General features: G+C 33.2%; 1 protein-coding gene across 3 annotated transcripts; it reads left to right on the top strand.

The window, feature by feature from the left end:
* The first annotated feature begins 295 nt into the window (after window positions 1-295).
* On the top strand, window positions 296-24849 carry LOC140757940 (glucose transporter type 1). 3 transcript variants are annotated; one of them, XM_073093856.1, is made up of 2 exons: window positions 296-690; window positions 22221-24849. In XM_073093856.1, the coding sequence occupies exons 1-2, from the start codon at window positions 642-644 to the stop codon at window positions 23618-23620; spliced, it is 1449 nt and encodes a 482-aa protein (XP_072949957.1). In that variant the 5' UTR covers window positions 296-641; the 3' UTR covers window positions 23621-24849. The 3 variants fall into 3 exon arrangements, with proteins under 3 accessions (XP_072949957.1, XP_072949956.1, XP_072949958.1); XM_073093855.1 differs by lacking the exon at window positions 296-690 and adding an exon at window positions 797-1181; XM_073093857.1 differs by lacking the exon at window positions 296-690 and adding an exon at window positions 15143-15299.
* Window positions 24850-25677: the final 828 nt, after the last annotated feature.

Raw genomic sequence — 25677 nt, forward strand, 5'->3', positions numbered from 1 at the left:
TGTATTATCAAAGTGCAACTTACGCACATTCATAAAGAATTAATAAAAAATATGATAGTACTCGATTATTTTTACATACTTTGTTGTGATAGAATCGGTTGCTAAAACATCAGTTAATTATTAAGGCAACTAAAAAATATTAACGTGTATTTATTAATTTATTCATGAACGATATTCTGGTTGCTTTGTAATGTTTATAACAACTCAAAATGCTTAAGTTGTGGTTATAAAAATGTGGACGTTAAGATTTGGCCCATAGAGAGAGGGGCGATCAATAACATGAGATGGAGACGGGCGCACCGGGTCCGGCACGGCACAGTCAATGTGGGACGTCGTGCGTTCGTCTCTGATCTCTGCCTGTTATAGTATACACTGTATTGCAATTGCAATGTTTTCAATGACAATGAATAATAATTGAATATCACAATAACGCTTAGTACTAAAATTATGTTGACTTTATCGGTGGTTCAGTGGTCGTTGACTTGTTATGTTCGTTTTAGTTAATACTTATGAGTTTTTATGTTACGCATGGATAACCCTAATTCCTTAAGCAATAAATTCTAAAGTTCAATTTAATCCAGATGATGCTGCTTGATAATTATTTTATTAAATAAAAGGAAGGAAATAAAAAATATTAAACAATGGAACCTGAAACTTCAATCGACTTAATTGAATCCGCAATTGTAACCGGTAAGTAATGTTTATTTTTTTAAATTGGCTACGTTATTGCATACAAACAAAGTCTTTATAGTAAAAAATACAACTTCACACAATCAATTTAATTTACGCTTAAGTCATGCGTTTAATTCGGTACGGTGTGTTAGCGTAAGCGCGGTTGACGTTCTAAATTCGATATCGTTAGCTTGTTTACGTATACGTAAGCATTTTTTTAATACGTTCAGCAGTAGTTAGTTGACCATGACCATAGTTGTCTGTGTAGTTGACGTTACTCAAATTATAATGCCGCGTTTCGACAGTCTGTGACCGGTTTTGTTATTCTAAATTAAAGATTGGAACTTCTAGGACACATTCTTTGAATTTTGTCGTATAGGTCACAAAAGTTTTATTAACATTGCGTTGTAACTACATTTACGTATTGTAAACGATGCCTGTGGATAAAGCGACAGCATTTCTTCAAGAAATTCCTGACGAAAATACGACAGAGCTTCTTACTAATAGAGGTTAGATTTTTTTAATATATTATAATTTCCTATGTTTACTACAGGGAACTAAAATTATATTAAAATTATTTTATCATTCTTCTTATTTCTGTTTTATCCTTTTATTGTTATAAAAAAACTAGGCATTTTTGTTTTATGTTTAATGATTTAAATATTTTTTCATAAGTTTCATGACTTTTGCAATTAAACTTTAATACCTACAATCCTCAGATATGTAACTTTAGTATAATTTTATGGGAACGAATTATTTTATACTGGTATACCTATATCTGGTATAATGCGTATGGTGTAAAAATATAAGAAATAAAATGTTTTATTACCTATCATTCATTAATTAGCTAACTAAGGATTACATTGTTAAGAGGAATCATTATATCTATTATGTTCATATGTATGTGTGTTACTTGTGTAAGTGATTGTGTTTTAATCCATATGTGAACATAGGTAGGCAGATATTTAATACCATATAATTTCCTTAGAATGTCCGTATATTCAACATTTTTCCTTATCACCGGATGTAGTTAGAAGCGTTATATTGCAGTTTTAAAATATTAGTTTATATGTCAAGTAATTACTTAATACTTACCTATTTGTACGAAGCTAATACATAGAATTAATGTTTAATTCAATTATTCATAAATATTCTAATCAGTTTTAAATTGATGGTGTTATAAGTTCAATACAATGGATATACACCAGAATTTGTCATATCCGTATTCCACGTAATTTTCTGGTTTGAAGGAGGTTAAAAGACTTCAATCAATTTGTTTTTTTTTCCATTCTGAGTTGGTAACCAGGTGCCAACTTAACTCGTTCCCAGCGGCACAGATTTTTCTATACTTTCCATTACTGCGTTACGAGTTGTTTAAAACCTCGTCCTATACCCGACATTGTGGCGGCACGAGGCGTATTAAATCCCACCGCCCGAAGGAGACTAAAATCCTTTTTTTGGCGCCAAATAAGATAAAATCGACGGCTTTTGTCTTGATTATTATTAACAATGAGTTGATTAACCTAGATCTGCCACCGCCCTTGGTCAAATTAGTTAGTTTAGATTCTATGGGTAAAATAAAATGTGGGGTCTAATGCACCTCGGACCGCACTGAAAAATGGCAGGTTTCGATATAATTTAGTGATGGGAAAATAAATATCGATTTTATTTTATGGTTTTTATTTATCAACGTTATGGACAGAATGAATACAAAAAGGGGAAAAGTTATGGATGTTTTTCATTGAAACATGTCAGACAATAAGGTTTTTTGCAAACAGTGCATTCCGTGAGATTTTTTTTTTGGTTTTTTTTGTCTGCCTCACGACATGTCAAAAAATTTGCGGAGTTTTTCGTAGCATCCGACACATCTCTTCTTCTTTGGACCCTTATCGAGATGATGTGCTTCCTTTGCAGTGGATTCTAAAAAGTAGGAGCGAGTAGATTAGGGTAAAGAGTAATCGGAGTACTCGGTAACGATTTTGCCTAAGTTTCCTATATCAATAATGTATCTACTTAACTTTTGATTGAACCATAACAGGAAACGTAATTATCTATAATGTAATTTCTTACTATACGGATATACGCCTAGCCTGCCAAGTCTCACTGCTGGACTTTCACCTAGACAGAGTATATTTGTGACTTACCTGTTTTTGAAATATCTTCCTGTATTCTGATTTTGGCTCAGATTTTCCAACCGGTTTTTCTTCATCTTCCTCAATGATCAACTTTTTTCGGCAACGTTTCGACATGATAATTTTCAACACAAAGACAGCGGTCCTACTTCGTCGCGTGCGCAGCCTGCGTTGCACAACACTAACCACGTGAAGCTAGCGTGGGGTGCAGTACGAGGTGCGTGGGAGAACGAGGCGTTCGCAACCTCGTTCCGCACTGTGTTAGCATTATTATTTGTTCATTGCGGCACGAGGTCTAACAAACCCGACATTAGGTTGGTGTACCATAGAACTAGGAATCAGTAGCACATCACAAATATAGTTATCACTCTCCTACACTGAACCAGACAGAAGTTATGCCTCTCGCACCACAGAGAAGTTAAAGTTTTTTATTACCGCTATAAAGACCAGACATGGACGAGGTGTTTTAAGCCGCGTTCCGCAGCTATCGTGTTAATGGATGGCAACTGTCGTCTAAAGTCAGGTATGTTATTTCTATTACATTAAAACTTATTATAAGAGCACAAATATATATTGAAAAGGTTAAAACTAGTAAGTAGTCGATATTTTAATGATAGGGCGGGACAATTATTTTTATCTGAACACTTAATGAATAGTTAATACACGTTTAACTTTATTTTTTGACCTTTGATTAATACCGAGAAGAACCTGGACTGTTTATCCAGATAAAATCTAGTCTGAGGCTTCAATAATTTTTTCCTCATCATCAGTTCACCCATTTATAAATTTCCAAAATTATTAAGGCGTACTTATGCTTTGTATAAATAAAAACAAATCCATAATCATTTTGCATTGACGTTTATGCCAAAAACTAACCAAGGCCATTGTATGATAATAGTTATATAAAATTACATGTTTAAAATGATTTTATTTGCATAATGTTTAGTGATAAATAACTCAGAGGTGTATAATAATAATACGTTTTCACACAAAACCATTTTGCGAATCTAAGATCAGTTTCATGGGAGCTATTAAGTAATAAGTTATGTATTGGAACACTATTTACAAATATCTGAAGTGGAAAGTAATAGAATTATCGAACAAAGTGTGCCGACAGAGCACGCCAATTAGTGTAATTAAGTCACTTGAAAAGTATTTAATCTGATATTTAGTGTATGGTGTATGTTGTGAAATTTGCTAATATATTTATAGATCATATAGAAAGTTCTCTGTTGTAAAGCATAAGTAAAGTCATGAATGCCTAAGATATTGAGGACTATATATTTATATTTGTGCTCCATCAGCAAATTTTACCCACACTATTTATTATCTAAAATTAATTTGAGGCACTATCGTACTTCAATGTACAAGTGGACGACGCCAAACAATGATAAACATGCGTGCAAAAAGTGAATAAGGAAAACCGGTTTTTTATATAAATGACACATCCATTGTAATTTGTGAAACAGTATTTGGTGATGGTGATGATGCATGATCTGAATAAAATTAAATTAGTCATGAGACTGTCGGGTAATGAATATAATACGAGGGTATATAATTCTTATGTACAATGAATACGGCATTATATTGATATATAAACTATGCGTTACTCAGCGGAGAGTCATTACATTTTCCCACAAGCTCGTGGTTTTAACTTTACTACCTTTGTACTAACAAGAGACTAGTTACTAACCATATTAGTTTGGAGTTACCCTAACGATTAGAACGGGAGTTTATTACTTGATGATATAATCAATATAAAATGTTTAAAGTATTTAATATACCATAAGTAAAAGAATTACATATTTCACCACGTAACATTAATAATAAAATTTTACGTAAATTTTGATGTGCTGTATGTGCGTAAACCTTGTTTAGGAAAAAGATATGTCGATAACATAGACGTTGAAGAGCTTTTTGGTAATATTTTGTCTTTTGCTGAACCCGGCTGTCGATCAAATGTCAATCTTAGGTAAAAATATTCCAATATATATTGGAAAGACCCAGTCCAATATGTCTTGTATTCATTGATTTAAGGCGTATTGTTTTAAGATAAATATTGTCTTTTTAAATATTCCTAAACATTGTTAATATAGCACAATAAATATTTCATATTAAAAAATGAATACGTACGATATTAATAATGATTATCATGAATATTAGGTAAATAAGACAATTCCTTTTAAAACATATTGACACAATATCCACCAGCTGCTGTCCTGCAACTGGACACCGATTTCCTCTCAGAATTATAGGAAACTAAGTACCAGACTGGCAAGTAAGGATTCGTAAAATTCCCATACCAATAAATCTTACCTACCCAAAAATGTGATAATATGCGATATTCTGAATTATGATACTTTATTTGACGACTAAAGCAAGTGATGATAATAATTGATGATGTAGATATCTAAATATCTTACTTAAATAAAAAAAAAAAAAACATAATACCTATTTTTATTTAGCTGTATGGATTTCCATGGATATTTTGGCTTTAGAATTTGCTTAAGAATCAGTCACGGTTAAAAACATCGTATGTTTTAATCTCCTACTTCGTATTGTCTTGGAAGATTCCGGGAACAATTATAATCCCGTGTTTCATGCTCAATTAGAACGTCACTTTCTATTAGCAGTAATTGTCGAAGATCACGTAGGACAATGAGGCTATTTTTAACTCAAAGGATCAACAATATAAACATAATACTTATTTAATAGTTTGATGGAACATTAAACTGATATAAATTAAGTGTTCCATTTTTAAAATAGACTTTTTTAAACTGATATTCTGGACTGGATAAGTAAAGATTACTCACTCCTAACAAGAAAATGTACCCAGTTTTGAGAACTGAAATAGTTGCGTAAAAAAGTTTTGCCACGACTCCGTGCTAAAATGTGCCTAAAATATTTGAAATAATTATTTATTTATTATGTAAATTACGCAATATTAGTTATTTATTCGTAAATTTTCTCTAAAAATATTTTTATTTGTCAAGAATTCAAAAAAAGAACTTACTTATGCCGTTTGTGGCTTCATTCAATTTCAAGGCGGCGAAGTATCTTTACTAATCTACGTGTCTTAGGTAATTAATATAATTAATTTAAATGTGAATATAAAATATTTAATGAAACTTACATTAAGTATAAATATTTTGTATCTCGATTGTTCTAAGTAAACATGTTCATCATATTATATTTTTCGAGAACAACCAACCTTGCATATTTTATGTAAAAGAAAACAAAGGTGTTATCGTAATGAAGAATGCCATGAGTCAGTTTACAAACAAAGGTGGTCAAAATAAAAAGAATTTAAGACGATATTCTTGTATCCGTACATTTCTATGATAATTATGAATTGCAAATAATTCGGCTTACGAATTAGAAGCATTATAGTGTTGTGTTTGGTCGGGGCGATGTGTTATGGATGACAAAATTTACTCAATACGTATTAAATGCATAGTAATAATAATTAATACTATAAAGTAGTTAAAACCATTAAAATGATTTATTGTAAGATTAAGAAATTATGCCTTTAGAGTTTTCCTCAATAATCTCAGCACTTAATTATTATAATATACCTACAGTTAAGTTATAACATTAATTTACCTATAATTAAGTTATAAGATGGTAGATAATTACAATAAAGTTCTGTATTGCCGGATCAAATATGTGTGAGTCAAAACAAGATGAGTGTGTGTAAATTAATACGCATTAGTAATATGCATTTTATTACATCAATATCTCTTATTCACAGAAAACTAAAGGATAAGAGTGTTATATATCAATTTATAGAGTTCTTACTTTTGTTTGATTGTTGTTTGGACTTTGGTCTTCTCGGTGTTCCTATACGCATCTGAGTCCTGGACGATCCGAGCTATAGACAGAAGGAAGATCGATGCCTTCGAAATGTGGTGCTGGAGGAGAATGTTACGAATACCGTGGACGGCTAAAAGAACCAACAAGTCGATTCTCCAACAGCTTAAAATTAAAACCAGGTTATCCACGCTATGCTACCAACGCATTCTGACCTACTTTGGCCACATAGCACGAAGACAGCAAGACAACCTTGAAAAGCTGGTTGTGGTGGGCAAGGTAGATGGAAGAAGACCTAGAGGCCGATCACCTAGCCGATGGTCGGATTCTATAAAAGAAATAATGAGACTTCCAGTTACAACTGCTCTCAGACAAGCGGAAGACAGGGTAGCATGGAAGCAGCTCGTCAGATCATCCACAGAGGCTTACCAGAACGAGCACGACCTTCAGAAATGAAGAAACGACGAAAAAGAAAAGAAGACTTTTGTTTCTTTTTCGCATTGGCAAACATACAATACAAGAAATGTATAGTCCCATTAAAATCCTTACATCAATAGATCCAAATATAAATAAAATCGAGAAATATACGTCTCCTATTATTTTTCCATTCAGTTATTTAATATTGCAACTGCAATAACTATTTCACATTATAGTTATATGGCAAACGAAGCGTTAATGCAGAACTTGAAGGCTCAATTACTATGCGATTCGCGTTCCCTGTCTGGAGGCATTGTTGGCGTTTATTGGAATCTCATACCTTTCAACTCTCCCCATATAGGCATTCTTTTCATGCTTCCATTTTAGCTGTAAAGTTTGTTCACCAATAATGCGTCAGCGTTCCTAACATTAGGTACGTAGGAGTACTTTCATATAATAATTATAAATTTTGTACATAAATGACTTACACTTACATGGTATGAGGCGACTATCTTAGTCTTCAGAAATGCAACGCCTTTAAGTAGAATATGTTTTTTTTTGTATTAAATTTGTTCACACATGACCATAGCGGCAGTGACCACATGTCAACTGCTGGACTAGAAGCTTCTTGGCACTATATTGTAGTGCAAGTGCAGTACAAATATATTCAGTTAGCATAATTGATAATGCATCGAATGATTGCTCCATGTAGGGTTATTGAATAACACATAGAGATACAGAAATACAGACTTTTCCGAGGCGTTTCAGCTTAGTCTTCAGCGGTAGCGGCGCATCTGTGGCCGACCTCAGGTGGGAATATCTAATCTGGGGTTGATTACAGATGTCCATGGGCGGCAGTAGCCACTTACCATCGGGTGGACTGTATGCTCGTCTGCTACTCCTATATTATAAAAAAACCTATATATTCGGGAATCAAATGATTCATGCAAACAGTTCTTTAGAAATCATTGACAGACGTTTAAAGAAATAAATATTGTATAGAGATTTTTCTGTAACTGTATTGTGTCCTCTAGGTAAATTTAAAAGAGATGGCTTCCGAAGCGATAAGGCCGCCTTTTGTATATTTTAGTAACAAAACAGATAAAAGGCGGCCTTACGTTTATTGTTTACGATAATAATAAAATCGCTTTAGGAAAAAGTAAATATTACGTAGTCCTCTGTAGCATTTGTATTATAAGTGCGACATTTAATAGCCGAGAATGTTTTAATCAAAACCTTATTGACTTACGAATGGTACGAGCATCACGTAATTCTTCATGTTAGTATGTGGTTCATTGTCCATAGACGGGTATCATGTTTCATTGGAGCCGCCCAGTCGTTTCGTGTTGTGACGTCATAATATAGTATGTTATGTCATTTCAGTGGACTGATTTAGGACAGTTTATTTTGTTTGAAGGTCTATGAAACAATTATAAATAAAAAAGAGATATCTTTGCGGCCTGCACATACGGCAATTTAAGGGGGCGGCAAAATTACAATATGTAGTCCTCAGAGATTGCAATATTTGTCACTAATGACTAATTTTACACAGAACAGGAATTGCTATTAAAATTGACGGTGATCACTTGACATTTTATAGAATGCGTAACCTGTCTTAAATGAAAAATATGTAACAATGCGTATGCATATCACGTGCATTGTTTCATGTTAACGTTGACTAATTTATGACGCACTGCCTAAAGCAAGGCTTTGTTAATTTGAGGAAAATTTTCAACAAACGCGTCGCGCCTGCAAGTTGAATAGGCCACATTTTCAAAGGAGGATGTACAACGAAGTGGTTCAAAAGACCATCATTTTTTGAATATCCTTTGTACGTTGGGACAATATGACTAGACTTGCATTTGGTGTACTTTTGAGTACAATTTGCTTGGATTGCAATTAGCAACACAAAAAATTGCTATGCTTGCAACGAGCTTGACTGAGTGTTTTCGATTTTCACCGAATCAAATACCTTCGGGGAAAAGTAAACTATTTCTCGTCTGTTTCTGTGAATGAAAGGCACACTCAATTCAGTCTCGTTATCTCCAAGATTAGTCTGAAAATAAATTTTAAGCATATAATATGTAAATATATGCATTAGTGAGTACAGTATACGAGTAACTTTATTGGAAGACGCTTCCTATCTCTTGAATTTAATCCATTAGTTCCTCTCCAATCATCAAAGGGACAAGAATGATTTTCTAGAAAGCCACCACACGATTGTAGACACCTGCATTTATACAATTTAACATACATACATACATACAGTACCGTTTTGTAAGTTTGAACAGATGCATGTAAATTTCGTTTCTCTAGCGTATGTCGTAGCGTATGTTGGGTACAGTTGGCTTGAATTTATGTGTCTGAGCCCACACGCAAGGCTTGGCAACGCATGCAATGGATTTACGTTTATTGGCCCCTCGTTTTGGTAAACCTACGAGCACGTGGCTTTAGAGCAACGTACTAGAGCTATTTGCTGTTTTTCATAAGGCTGCAAAAAAAAAGATTAAATATTTTCTCTTTAACAATTTACTGTGTTTTTAAGCTTATTATGAAAAAATGAAGGGTTCTGGTTGCACATTTCTGAGGAGGTTATATAGGTTTCTCACGATGTGTTCTGTCACCTGTAAGCAACTAATAATTAATTTATGATCATTTGGAAACCCAAATGACGTGCATATCAAAATAGTACATTACGATACGCGTGGACATAGTAGCCTATTTTTGCACGGCGTAAAGTTAGCGCCCGAGCGCAGCGAGGGTGCTAAACGCCGTGCACATAGTAGGCTACTTATGTCACAAGTATCGTATACTATTTTATAGCTCGTGTGACATAAACCCGCTTATACTTGTGAAGTAATATGAAAAAATATGTTAATTATTTTGAAACTTAGAAATATTGAAACTAAAAATTATGAATAAAAAAAAACAAAAAAAAGTGTGACACAACCAAAACCATTGAAATTTGATGTGAAGAAGTCTTGATTTAGGAAATTTAGTAATTATTCTGCTCTTATGATAAAGACAAATCTAACACCACACATACGTCGAAATCTATCAAGTCATTTAGGCTACATACAGGCGTCTAGACCAATGACTTATAATGGGAACTCCACCTAAACGTATTAAAGAAACATATGATAAGCAATCACATAATGTACTAATACTCGTACATGACTAATACTAGTGATACAGTAGAAAATCGATTATCCGGAGCTCAGTTATAAATATTCGCGATTATTCGGATTGACAAACGTGAACAAGTAATTTTGTAATAACCCTTGCAAATCAGCCACATTTTGTGTGACATGTGCATTTAAATTCCGGAAAGTCGCCAAATCGCAACTAAAAAGATACTATAAAAAACAAAAACCCTATTGCTAAAAATATAGTCTATGTTATCTCCAAAATTTAGACGAATCCAACGACATATCATATGTCAAAATTAGTGAAGTCGTTTGAGTTTGCCAAAGAATGAAAAATACATACGTAACAAACATATAGTCGAAAAACATTACCTTCCTAAATCGGTTTAAGTAGCTTTTCTTCATAAACTCAATTATCCAAATTTTTGATAAACCGAATACCACAAATACGACAACAAATAGGTCGCTTAGTCGAGATTCTACTGGAGTAGTATTATGGCTAATTTTGATAATGATTCCTAATTTAAATGTCTCCTACTATGGTGTGTAGCGAAAATACACAGTCAAAACAAACAATAAAACTCGATAAAGCCCAACAGACAGTCTTATAGTGATGCCATTGCTTATTATATACACAATGGCAAAAACATTTATAAATACGTCCAAAATAAAATATTAACATAATTATAGCTTTAAACAAAATACTCATTACGCACTTTTAATTTTTAAATGGCATTTAAAAGTATGAAACGTTCATAGCGATGTTTATTTTTTACAACTGTGAGGGTAGTGTATTAATATTCGTACGGTGTAAAAATCGGCTACTTTGGATGCGTTAATGCGTGGCTAAAATGCGGGTTTAGGTCACAGAGTGCTATAAAATCTGTTTAAATTTACTGTAGCTGCCACTTGTAATGTTTTTTATATCACGGCGTGCGTAAATGGACGTTTTACGCACGCTTCGCGTGCGCAAAACCCCCATTTCCGACCCCGTAATATAAAATTTTATACAACACGCGGACGAAAAATGTTTTTCTGACTCGTGTGATTGCAGTCCTCGCCTGCGGCTCGGCCTGCAAACTCACACTTGTCAGAAAAAAATTTTTCGTCCTCGTATCGTAATGTACTATTGTTGCAATGCGTTATTTTTATAATCTTTTTGTGCGTGGTAACTTTAATTATTTTGTGATTAAAAAAATAATGTCTAATTATCCGTAAATCTTATATATTTTGATAAAACAGACATACGAAACAGTCCAATGTTCTTTAACATTGGTCTTTAGATACGGATAGAATTTGTACATGTTTACTATAATACTAAAATATTATGAAAATATTTAGTTTCCCCGAGTGATAGCACTTGACTAAGTTAAGTTTTGTTTTTGAAAAACACGGCCTCGATTGCGAGCTAATGTTACGTGATTAATCACGTTTCATTAAACAATACGAGACGCTCCACATCTGGATAGCTTTGTCCTTAACTTAATAATAATGATACGATTTTATTCTTCGCATGTTATTTTACATTGGAACTTGTTTGTCACCTTTCGTGTAGGTAAATGTGACTTGTCTCTGTCCACTGATCGTTTATATAAGATGTAGGTACTTATAAAATTAAATGCAATAATGCTAATCTTGCATAGAAATAGGTATTTTATAAGCTTATTAAATATACGCATATTTTCACTCGTAAAAATGAATCCGTTCGAATTTCGAGACCAAACCTGCGCGAATTTTCAACACCTAATTCTAGAATATATTCTTTTAATACGAATGGTAGCTTATTTCACTCAATGTTAAGTTAAAAGTTCCTTTTATATTAATTCGGACCTCCAGTATTAATCCGTACAACAATTTTAGCTAAACAAACTTAAACCAGGGCAGCAGGCTGCCGCCACCGGGAAATTAGTTCGTAAGTATTAATATATCTTTCAATATTATTGTTACCCAGCGTTTCAAAAGATGAGACGATAAGTGTCGTATCGTATCGAAGTCCACGCATGAATTGCTTCACGCTAGGTGCTAGAACTAAGTAAGTATCGGTATGTGGCGGAGGTACCTTCCCGCCTCCCGTTCGAACTATACCGGTTCTACCACCTCATATATATGTATAGTATTTACATTATATCCACGGGCAATACTCACGGCCCATGTGCAGAGAATTTGTACCTACAATATGAAATATTCTGTACCAAATATTTACCTCTGTATGAAATTGAATTGACCCGACGCTGTTCCTGTGGGATTTGTAGATTTCCGTTTGTAGACTTCGTATTTCTATTTATTTAAAAATACGAATATTGAGCAAACTTTTATACGTTTTGTTCATAAAATGAATTGTGCCTATCGGTGACATGTTAAAATGTAATTTAAGCAACTATATTAATAGATTTGATGGTTTTTATTGGACTCCGGAGGCACTACACCTATATTTATTAGCAGCATTTAATTCTGCTTTATTAGCAGAATTAAGTGCTGTTGATTCTTGTTTTTAAGGTTGTGGTAAGGAAGATATATTCATTTGAGGCGTTTCAACTTAATCCTTAGGAAAGTAAATCTCTGATCGACCACAAGTAGGATTTTAATGTTATCCGGGATCGATTACATATGTAACTGGGTGGTTGCCACAAATTACCACATCTAAGTAACTTCCTTAATCGGAACGCGACATTTCCGTTGTTGAAAAAAAAACTCATTTGTTAAAAACAAAAGGCACTGACTTCAACCTTTTCAGTTTTGCGAGTCATTGCCCTTGTGCAAATGGTAAAATGGCGACAAAACATTAGGAAATTAATTTTATTTACTGACAATTCTCTAATTTGTTACTTTGTAGTTAACCTTATCAATCTACAAGTCATTAATGCGATTGGTTTTAAAGGTATTACCATAGATAAAGTACCTTGTGTAATAATGTGTAAAGTAATCTGTAATATAGTCCGCGTAAAGCTGCTAGACCGCTCTGAGTATAGAAATGAATCGCGACGCAATAGCAAATTGTATGATTACACTGCTCGCAACAACTTTAGAGCGGACTAGCGGACAAGCGGACTGTACTAATGTGACAGTATTAGGAAAACGATTGTCCTTTTTAAATTTAGGTATAAGGGCTCGTACACAAAACTGCGATGCGACGCGATGCGAATTCGCAACGCAGAAAATTGCGACACGAATTGCTGCGATCCGATATCGTGTGGCATAGCGTCTCCCAGGGTGACCATGTTTCGACAACCGTCAACCGTACGGAACGTATTTTGAAAATTAGGTCGTGACATGGATCGTAAAAAGAAGTGTGCACTTTTGTTATTGCTTAAGAGATACCTACAGGAAAGAGTAACAAAGAAAATTTTGGGTTCATCCTATTATCATATTTATTATCATATTATTATTTTATCTTTAGTTTCCCAAAGAACAGGGCGCTCCTCAATCAGTAATATAAAAAAGTCAACGACGTACTTTGTCATTTTTTTATATTAAAGTATACGTCTTCCCACCCAACAAATATAGGTATGTACGTCTTCCCCACACACTGTCTCAGAACGGACTAAAAATGGCGTCAACAAGTGTGACGAAACATCGCAGGAATGTGCGATGCGAACTAATTCGCAAGTTCTTGCTATGTGTCGAGGGAGCTCGCAGATTTTTACGATGCGACGTCGCATCGCAGTTTTGTGTACGAGCCCTATGATCTACGTGAGTTTTGAGCGAGATGTGTATAGGCGGCGGTAGCCACTTACCATCAGAAAACTCGTTTGCTACTTTTATATAGGTTAATAGTGAATAAGCGTAGGGCAATAGTGGTAAAAGTGAATAGTGATTTTTTTGCTGAATCAATACGTAGGTATTGCCGAAATAAAACCGTAGGCTCCTAGTCGGTTCACATGTAGTAATATTATGTACGTAAACGTATAACTTGTATTTTGTACATAGGTACATAATATATCTCTTTCACACGATACAAAAAACGATCGTGAGGCGAGCAGAAATGCCGCCATTACATTTTTTAATGAAGATTATAATCTTTAATGTTATGATTTATAATAATTTCTTAATAAACTGGAACATTTAGTGTTATTAAAAGTTTATTGACATAGTTACCTACCATATCCTCGCGTGATGAAGACACATAACCATATTGTTTCTGTGATTCAAACGGGAATTCCAGAAACGTTACCCTAAATAATCGATTTTCCGTCCAATTTACATACCCTTAGCCCTTACCCTTAGTGTTTTATTAACCCTAAATATTTAACGCCTTCGCGACCTAATCTATGTTCGCGACTTACAAACGCCTGAATAATTCTTTCTGTTTTACATTTCAGTTGCCTTTGTTTTCATTAGATTAGCCAACTGCTTTGATCAATCTTATTCCGGAATTATAAATATTCCTTAGTTCTTCCACTAACTTATTCCTACTTCGTCTATTTATAGTAATTAGTTATGTGCTATGTCTGTATAAAAATCAGCTTCTGTATGTCTGTGTCAGCAAACCTCTAAAAGATGTTAACTAACTTTAAAAATTGTGTTGTTGAATTAACTTGATTTTTTACGCAGGGTTGCATTTCCATATACTATATACCATGGAACAGAAAAAACTATACTTTCTATAAAATGGTTGCTTGTTATTTTATTTTGTAAAAAAATAGTACATTAATATAGGTATTTCAAAAAGTTATGATGAAAAAATATTTAATATTGATTAACTGACTGATTATCCATTTGTTCTATAGAATTAATGATAGTGCTAATGTAACTATCACTACCAGTGAGGTCGTAAAACTCTTATCTCAAACCGAAAGCCGGTATAACTACTTTTTTATGACAGTCACTTCATATCCACTCCAAAGCAAAAAAACATTTCATGTCTCGAAAATAGAGACTTAACGATGTAATCTTTGCCTATTCAAAATAAGAGAATAGTGTTCCTTATTTAAAATAAGAAGGCTCTGTACAGTCGTGATAACCTATCATTTGCAATCATAATGCCTTCACAAGTTGGACTCGTTTGAATAACCTCAGCGACCGAGGCAGTCCGCTTCGCACCGCTGCCGCCGACGCAGTGTGTTTTTAATTCCAAGTGTACTTATAGTTGTGTTGTGTACTGTGAAGTTTAAATTTCGAATAGGTGAGGTTTTGTGAATTTAAAATCTATTGCAATGTTCTTATGTCGCCAGTTTTTAATTTCGAATAGATTCTGGAATGTTTGAGTCTTTCGTATGTTTTAACCTTTACGCTTAAGGTCCTTACCTACTTACAAGATAAACTGTTAAGGTAAAGTAAACCAACGCAATGACGTTTTTAATTTATTATGATAACTAATTTAATACAATATGAAAATAACCAAATTTATTCAACTTAATCTCATTTACTTAAATAAAGTTTTAGTGTATAAATAAATATAATGTAAGCAAATGTTTACATACAATTCTGACTACTGAGATCGAAAGTGTACATTATTGTCGAATGGTTAAAAGTAAAAGTTAAGAAAGTCTGCGTCCTTACGTACCTTCTTATTTATACTTATACCACTTATACATACAGTTTAAATAATTTGTTCATCGAATCTATTTATGCAGTTGTTAACATTTAATGCAGTTTGTAACTAAACCTTGATGCAATCCGGATTAGATTGTAACGGTTTAGTGCACTTACTACTAGGTAATAAGTGTTGATACAAATAAGTAGAAATATTTTCCTGTACTTCGATATCTATATAAAATTCTCGTATCACAATGTTAGTTACCGTACTCCTCCGAAACAGCTTTACCGATTTTCACCAAATTTTATATGCATATTCAGTAGGTCTGAGAATCGGCTACTATCTATTTTTCATACCCCTAACTGATAAGGGTTGTTCACCCTTAACATTTTTTATGTATATGCCAACACAACGTTTGCCGGGTCAGCTAGTATAAATAAAAAAAGCTCAGTATAAATAAAAAATAATGAATAATGAAAATACATAATCAATTATTTTTTGTAAAAGAACATAAAGTTGACAAATTAAATTATTGTGTTATAATTGTCATGAAATAATGGATTCTACTTGTGTATATGCATATTCAGCGGAACTATTTATAGTAGGGGTGTGCGAATATCGTTCGAATCGAATCGAATCGAATATCAATATTCGATTCGAAATTCGAATCGAATAATTCGAATTTTCGAATTATTCGAAATTCTTCGAATAATTCGAAAAATTTCGAATAATTCGTAAAAATTTCGAATAATTCGAAAGTTTTCGAATAATTCGCGAATTAAGGGGGTATTCTAGTCTAGAAGCATGAATTTCAGGTAATTTTTTGAAGTGCCGTAAAAAAAGGCAATCAATATTACCATCCATTTTTTTATAAGTTATTTATTAACATTACAAGAATAGGATCATCCCCAAATTTCAATTTTTATTATTTCATTATTTAAAAAAAAAAACTATATTAATTGTTCTATTTGTGTAACTATATGGTTTAAATAAAATGTATAATGACTGTTAAATTTTTATTCGAAAATTGAAAATAAGAAACCCTGAAAAAATTCGAATTATTCAAAAATTTTCGGATTATTCGAAAATTTCGAATTATTCGAAATTTTTCGAATTATTGGAAAATTTTCGAATTATTCGAAATTTTTCGAATTATTCGGGAACTTTCGAATAATTCGAAAATTCGAATTATTCGATTCGAGTTTCGAATCGAATATTAATATTCGATTCGGAACGAATAATTCGTAAGTTCGAATTATTCGCACACCCCTAATTTATAGTACTAATTTGTTTTGGGATGAAAGGAGTTTAAGGATGATTAAGGATGAGATTTTAAGGAGAAGTTTTTTTTTACAATTTTGCCGCTCCTAAAAGTGCCGCCCGTAAATTAATTTTTAAAGATATTCCTTTAGAAAATATAACAAAGTTCTATAAAACGATAAACCTGATTTTGCCTTGGACCACTCACATACGGAAAAGGTTTATAAATCCTATTGGAACCAATCCATATAGGAGTGGGGTCTTACCACCTTTAAACCACCTTAATTTACACCATCCGTAGGACAATGATTACCGTCCATGACCACTTAAATAATAAATAATGTAAACCGCACATATGTTAGCTACGTCAATGATATAAAAAGTATAAACATATAAGTACCTATATATAATAACTCGCTCACTTGTGTAAATTCTCACGCGATAACTTATACATATCGAAGTATCGTGCAAATGTTTATAAGCTTAAAACGATCTATTCTTTAACAGAATATTCATTCTTAACAAAGAGTCTATAAAATAACACCTATAAAAGCTCGAATGTTGAAAGAACATCTATTTGAAAAGAAAATAAGCAACAAATGTATATCTGAAATCCCTCAATCTAGGAAAACAACAGATAATTTTGAAATGGAAGAACATAATATTAGTGTCTTCGAATATATTGCTTAGGCCATTCCATAATGTTCACCTTTTCATAAATATGGAAGGAATACAAGTGTATGTTTGTATACGTATAATTAACTTGGATTTGAGTAACCATGTCTGATTTTTTAAAGCAGGGACATATATCTAAAATTTTCTAAATGAAGCTACGAACAAAAGCTCGTCTTTCTCTCATTTTTTCTATTATATAGATGAAATTTTAAACATGACTATTAAATTTAATATTCGAATATTTATATATAGCTCCTAAATTCAAATAAGAACCAGACTTTCAAAATATACATACTCTGTGTATGTTGAGGTTAAAAAGTAGGTGACACTAGAGCACCTTGATAAACTCCTTGCAATGAAAATATTGACAATATGCTTTCAATTTTAAAATTGCATGCATATGCATATTAACATTCATTTAAGATTAACGCGTCAAATCAAGGACGTGATCGTTAAGATTTTTATATCAGTATTTACAATAACACAGTATACAGATAGAGAAATCAGGTCACCATGACCATATCCAATAAATAATAATGTTTATATACTACGCGATCATATTACTGCTATTGCAATAAAACGCGATGGAAGTACGTCATGGAGATATCAATTTACGCTCATTTATCCCATTGCTTAGTGATTCAGAGTAGCCTGTATTATTGTTAATATTGCGGAGACAATTTTCTTCCTTTTTCAGCCTATCAACACACCTTGCCTTGGTTTGGTTACTACGTCTCTACATGTTCTGATTTCGTGCTGTTCTCTAATCCAGTATGGAAATTATTATTAAGTACTAAATTATTCAAGTAGTTTGCTGTTGTATGTTACTAAAATGCCAGAAAAAAATGAACGAACAACTATCATATTACACAGAATCGTCGATATTTTTACGTCGCCTGAAATACGCATGTGTATCATCTAAGTATCAATGGGAATACAGAGTATTTAATTTACATTATTATTTTGTCTATTATTAACCTTTTTGTCCTGTGTGCGCTAATTTCGCCATAGTACCTACATAATGTTTTCTATATAATGTAATCTCATTATTTTGTTCTACGAGCGAGTGTACTAGTTCTTGTTACCAGATGAGGCACCCTATTTAATTTTTTTCTACAAACATTTTAATTATCTTCACCATCCAATTAAATTGAGATGAGTTTTTGTATATTCGGTGCAATTACTCTGTTTGATCTCGACACAATTTTTCTTAGGCCTTGTTTTATTTATTTGATCTTTCCTGTTTGAGTCTTGTTGCTTATTTGCAAAAGTTCAACTCTGGTCGCAGGGTTTTTTAGTTTCATAATAAATATTATACTGATAACGTTATCTAGATTTGGAACAAAATTTACGTCTTGTTTACATAAAAATAATTTGTTTATATTAGCGTTTTAGTCAGTATTACAAAATTCACTTCATATCACAGTGGTCAGTTTCTTTCTCATATTATCGCAATTGTTAAATATATTCTTCTGTTACTATTAACACCGAGTTGTCGCATATGTGCTGTACATATATTTTCTAATATAAAGCCTCACCGCAAGGAAACGTGGCTATTTAAGCATTGCAGTTGTTTTCCAAGGACTACCAGTTGTTAGTGCACCGATTACATCCAGCAATTTGCATGCAATTAAGTATTGTGGGACCAATTGTTTACATTTTATCATGACAATTGTATAAGAATTTACGTTAAAAATTAGCAGATTTGTAGTTTTAATTTTTAAATGATAACTGAAGATAAGATATTATTGTGCTTATTCTTTGTAACCAAAAGTTGGATGAATCAGTTGTAATGAATATTCGAAACAAATTTTGTTTCTTTTTCTGTTCTTTTAAATAAAGTATGTGATTATATTCTTGGAAATTTGGAATTTTTAACGTGTTTTATTTTTTAGATTGTTTCACTTTATTCTCTACACAAGCAAAACTACTAAAGTACTTTTATTGTTTCCAAGAATTCTGATAACCAGTTTGAGATCGACGATTTCCTAATGACATTCTTTCGTTGCTTTAAAGGTATTCCATCGATCGTTTGCAAATGAAACTTCTCCTTCTTACTTCCAGTTTTGACTCTTAGCATTATTAAGTAAACTAGAGTATTTTCGATAGTTTTTGTACGTGTCAATGTTGCGATTTACGCTCTCATTGGTCAGTTAGGCGTTAGTTGCAACATCATTGCATTTGTCCTCGTTTTCAATAATTTATTAGACAAACCTTTAACCTACTTATGACGTTGGGAAATAGACTAGATAAAAACAGCCGTCTTGAACGTTTTAATATTTATTGTTGCAGTAGCCTTAATTGGTTCCTACTGAACATCCAATGAACAATAATTTGAAGCCACACTCAATAAGTATTTAGGTAATTATGTAGTTATATTATTGTTGACTAATGAGTAGCAAGCGTTGTATAAAAGTGGCCTTGGGCTGAAGGTTCCGGGTTCAAGTCCCAGTAAGTTTGACTTTTTTGCATCCGTAGTAAGAATTCAGCTACGTTTAATGAAAGTTGCGAAAATTAACACATTCCGAAAAATGTAAAAACGACCACTCCTAAGAGTTCTAAGGCAGATAATTTGGAGACGTAATCTCTTAAAGTAATATCTTTTCATAATATTTTCATCAGCAAATCCAAAATCGAGTACCTATTATAAATTTTGATCATTTAATAGAGATGTTACAATTGCATGTCGGTACATCGACTAATGATTGCCTTCATTCGCTGATCACTTGTGTCGGTAGTTAATTCAGGTCTCGTGACGGGATCCATCAATTCGTTAGTCTCGGGTACCAAGCCAATCAGGTCAACTACAACAACGTCCTTATATTATTCCTAAAATACTATTTTATAAAAAAAGATTCAATAATAGCTCCATTCTTAATTTTTTTCCGACTATCCATTTTATAACAACGTTTTCTTTAAACGATATAACATCCTTCTTTCTTCTTATATAGTTTCCCGCTAGATTGCTATTCACCAGTTAAACCGGCTCTTATTAACATATTATATTTAAACATAGTATTAAAATGGTAACAAAATATACTCCTACATATCTCAAACGTACTATTACAATATAAGTTGTGAAATAATATACTTTAATACTGGATCTTGAGAACTAGTATCTAGATACAACGCGAATAATATTGATAGTAGGTATGCACTATGCTATTATACATTAATATGTTATTTTTTCTATTTTCATACAGTTGTTATTAGGTAATGACCTCATCTCATAATTATATAAATATATCATAGTGCTTCTACATTCAATTTACTTTTTCGTTTTTATGTTTCTTTTTCATTTAACTTGCACGTAGTCTACAGTCTACACCTACAGTTATAGTGGCATTAAGCTAGTCCCTTATGTGTTTTGTTGCATCTGTGTAAGTGTACATTATGTTGGTATTCAATAAATAAAATAAATCTCATCATGATATTTTTGTTTATTCTGTTACATGGTTTTATGTAAGTGAATCTTGACATGTACTTTAACCTGTATATGTTATCTGACTCTATCTACTTAATCAGAGATCCTAATCTGTTACACACAGAATTGATAAACGTATACGATATTAGTTCACTCAGTGTTAGATTTTTGGTATAATCACACGCATCTAAAGTTAAGTGTAAGTTGTATTTTCTTTTTCGGTATAAAGTTGAAGTTTACTGTAATTGGCTAAGTGTAGATACCCGAAATGTACCCATTTCTAGCACTTATTTATATTTTTTATAAAAAAATCATATTTCAATATTTTTAAGTAAGATATATTCAATTCAATAAATGTTTTTCAGTCGAATTTCAGCACTTATAAAAATAACAAAAGTAGTTTGCATATGCAAAGCTAAAATAAAATATTGCTAAAAGTTAAAGCTATAACAACCAAATCAAACAAACCATAAACGTCGAATTGTAAACTCTATTCATATGAAAAATTAACGTCAAACCACTTATTCATCATAACTCTTTTGTTAGCGTGGTAAATGCGCTCAAACTTACTGTATAATATGTGTGACTTAACTATATATCAAATACTATTAGAAAAATATTTTTAAATACTTGTCATTGAGAACTGCGTGTCGCCGGTGGCCAGTGGCACTAGTTTGACACGTCTTGGCCTGGGTTCTATCCCCCTTTGGGTTCTAACCAAACCACCAGCCAGTCATCATCCAATTATTTTGCTACTGTTGGGCATCAATCTCCTCTCGAATAAGAGGGGCGAGCAGTCTATTTTGCTGGTCAATTGCGGATTGCTAAACTTCATGCATGTTTGAGTTTTTTTTTAAACTCTCGGATGTGGAAGTTCATTCACCAAGTTTTTTTTTTATCAAATGACATTTAATTTGTATTACGCACATAACTTTCAAGAATCAGAAGTGCGTGCCTGGGATTAGATACTCGGACCGAATTGAGAGACTTAGTTTTAAAACACTGGTCAAATCAACCTTAAATATTTTCTCTATCGTACATTTAGATACATCAATTATTATTCTGAATATATCACATAAAATACTATTATACAATACGCGCAGGTTCTTATTTTATCTTGACATAACTTCGGGTAATTTTATCTCGACAGTCAGAAAGTGATATCGTATCTTGAACAGTTAGTAATTCTCGCGTTTTTCCCATTTCAGGGCCACCACGCAACAATATGTCGAGTGGCAGAACGACTGGCGCGTTGCTGTACGCCGTGTCCGCTGCAGTGCTGGGCATGCTGCAGTTTGGCTTCAATACCGGCGTCATCAACGCACCCCGAGCGTTCATTGAAAACTTCATCCGCGAAAACAATCAAGCCAGCCCCACGCTCCTCTTCAGTGTAATCGTTAGCATATTTGCTGTCGGCGGAATGATCGGCTGCCCCTTAGCCAGTTGGATAGCCGACAAACGCGGCCGCAAATTTGCTTTAACCACCAACGCTGCGTTTGGCGTGATAGGCGCTGCCTTCATGGGATTTAGCAAAATCGCCTCATCAGTCGAAATGTTAATCATCGGCAGATTCCTTATCGGCATCAATTGCGGTTTTGCAACCACGGCCTCACCCACTTATGTATCTGAAGTGGCTCCTGTAAGATTGCGAGGCGCATTTGGCACTGTCAATCAATTGGCTGTCGCGTTGGGATTAGTGGGTGGTCAGATTCTGGGAATTGATGTTATATTAGGCAGCGACGATGGCTGGCCGTGGCTACTTGGGTTGGCCATCATACCGTCAGCAATTCAATGCTTCATGTTACCCTTTGCGCCCGAATCCCCACGTTACCTTCTGCTGGTTGAACGCCACGAAGAAAAGGCTCGCGATGTGCTCGTCCATATCAGAGGAACTGGTGAAGTTGACGATGAAATTAACGACATGCACGCAGAAGATAGAGCTGAGAAGCAGGAACAGAAGTTCACTATTGGTGATTTATTCAAGATACAGGCTTTAAGATCGCCGTTGATAATCGGTGTTGTAATGCATCTCTCTCAACAGTTAGGAGGCATAAATGCTGTATTGTATTACTCTTCAACAATATTTGAAAGTGCTGGATTAGCTCCAGCAGATGCAAGGTTAGCATCTATTGGAGTGGGAAGTATATTATTCATAATGGCTTTGGTGTCTATTCCCTTGATGGATCGTTTAGGAAGACGTACGTTGCAATTGGTCGGTCTTGGAGGCATGGTTGTTTCCTCAGTGCTCATGACTGTAGCCTTCTTTACTTACAAGGACAACTTTACCATGAGTGTATTTGCTGTTCTGTTCACTCTGTTGTATGTAGCCTTCTTTGGCGTCGGTCCAAGTTCTATTCCGTGGATGATTCTCTCTGAATTATTTGGCCAGGGTGCCAGGAGCGCAGCTGTAAGTGTAGGTGCTTTAGTTAATTGGTTCGCAAACTTTATCGTTGGGCTCACTTTTATACCGATGAACGATTGGCTAGGGAACTTGGTATTTATTCCGTATACCGTCCTTCTTATCTTGTTCTTCACGTTTACGTATTTCAAATTACCCGAAACTAAAAACAGAACAATTGAAGAAGTCACATCTATTTTTAAGAAATAGTTAGCTCTAAAGAACATTCCTTACGATATGGATGGTATTTCGATAAGTTCATACTACAATTGTGATAGTTACTGTATTATCTATATGTTCTTATTATGGACCTTCTCAACTTATTTTGAGGGTTGTAATATTTATTCAATGAAATCGTATTAAGATTTTTAGGAAGACTGACACACTTATGTTTAATCTACTCGATACTTCTAAACAAAGTACTTATCTAAAGTTTAAAGATATGAGAGGTGGATACCTATTTTAGGAGCATTTGTCACGTTTAGATGCGACTGTAGATATTTTACTATGTATCCTATAGTGTATGGTATACAGTAACTCTTTACTTAGTGTCTTGTCTCTAGGGTAACGTAGTAATTAAATAGACTCCTAAAAAATTATCATATTTCATTTGATTGCTCAACAATTTTACAAAGAGAAAGAAAAGAATATCAGGTGTACCTAATATCGCGGTGTAAGAGTCAGATGAACGTATCTATATTTTGACAATTTTACAGGAAAGCAAAAATAGCGTGAAAATTCGGCACTTCAAACTTTACCAGATCAATAATAGAGATCGAAAGAAAGTTGAAATAAAAATATATATTAATATATTCTCCTACTATTAGAGTTTTAAAAAAAATATAAAAAAATGTTTATAAATGCTTACAAAGACACAATATATATATTTTTATTTATTCGGTATTTTATTTCTTAAATATTGAATATAGCGTTACGTGGTTTGCCATTTCATAAAGGACTACATTGTGAACCGATTTGTGAAAAAAAACGATTTTTGATTTTTTGTACATACGTTCATCTGCCTCTTACACCGCGATATGTACTGTCACAGTACAGGAAGTAATTAAGTCCTTTTTTTTTAATTATGGCAATTATGGCAGAAACAAGGTGAAATTATGGCAACTAACTTTGTTTTAGTTCAATCATATTTTGATTTAGGAGTCGATTTGGTTACTTGGTCTTGGGTAATATAAATGTCTGGTATCTCAATGTTGCGTGCATGTTTCATTTAATTGTCGTTTTTGTGACGTCACTTTTATAATCAATGGCTCGAGGACCAACTGCTTGATTTTCCATATTTTTTTTATACGAGTAATTATTTTAATGTTTCCTTACTTTTAATGATATTAAAATGGATTAAGTATATACTGATTTGAAGCAGTGAATAGAGATGGGTTGTTATTGTTGCAACATATATTCACTGCGTTTTTAATAAACAGGTTTCGAATATCGTCTATTCTTATCGAATTATAATTTTTATTTGAACATTAATTGGTTTTTGAAATTCGTTATAAGGTTATAGTTTTCGTTAAAACGATATATGTTGTACGTTTTTGGGAGCTGCTTTTCTATTTTTTTTTTTTTTGTTAAGGTTCAGTGCCTTAGCTTTATTTTTAAGTTATTAAATCGATATCCAGTTTATAATAACGTTGCTCTATCTTAAAACAATAGTATTTATAATTGTTTCTAAGATAATATATTGCGACATGTTGTGTTTTAAATTGAATGAACGCTTTAAGGTTATATGTATATAATTATTTATACTTTATTACTTAAATTATATATTGGATATGAACCGATCTACACTGTAATATTTGTTTTGTATGTAATTTTCGTTGATATGTAATTCTGCATCCATACGGTTCACATTTGCCGCATACGCCAAATCTTTACAACGCATAATTCCAATGGATTTGCTAAAAAGCGACACTCCATTGGACAATCCACCAATGGAGTGTCGTTTTTAATCATAAGCGCTCGCAAATGGGCACTTATAATCACAAGCGCTTGCAAATGGGCGCTTGCAAACACAAAGAAAGTTTAACGTTCTGTCCTTAAGTTATCATTTGACGCATTGGTTGAGATTTGGCAGGTGTGCCGAGTTGCGGACGCGATATGCGCTATACATTCTTGTCTTGCAGCAGTCTTGTTGTTCTATCTTGACGTGTATATTTTTACATTTCTTTTAATCTGGTGCGAGTGTAGCTCATCTACAATAAGTATTTCAATTACACATATTTTATATTTTTGTTATGTACGAGTACCTC

The sequence above is a fragment of the Epargyreus clarus genome, unplaced genomic scaffold (assembly GCF_041222505.1).
Source record: "Epargyreus clarus isolate Ecla_fem2 unplaced genomic scaffold, WU_Ecla_fem_2.2 ptg000005l, whole genome shotgun sequence".
Lineage (NCBI taxonomy): Eukaryota > Metazoa > Arthropoda > Insecta > Lepidoptera > Hesperiidae > Epargyreus > Epargyreus clarus.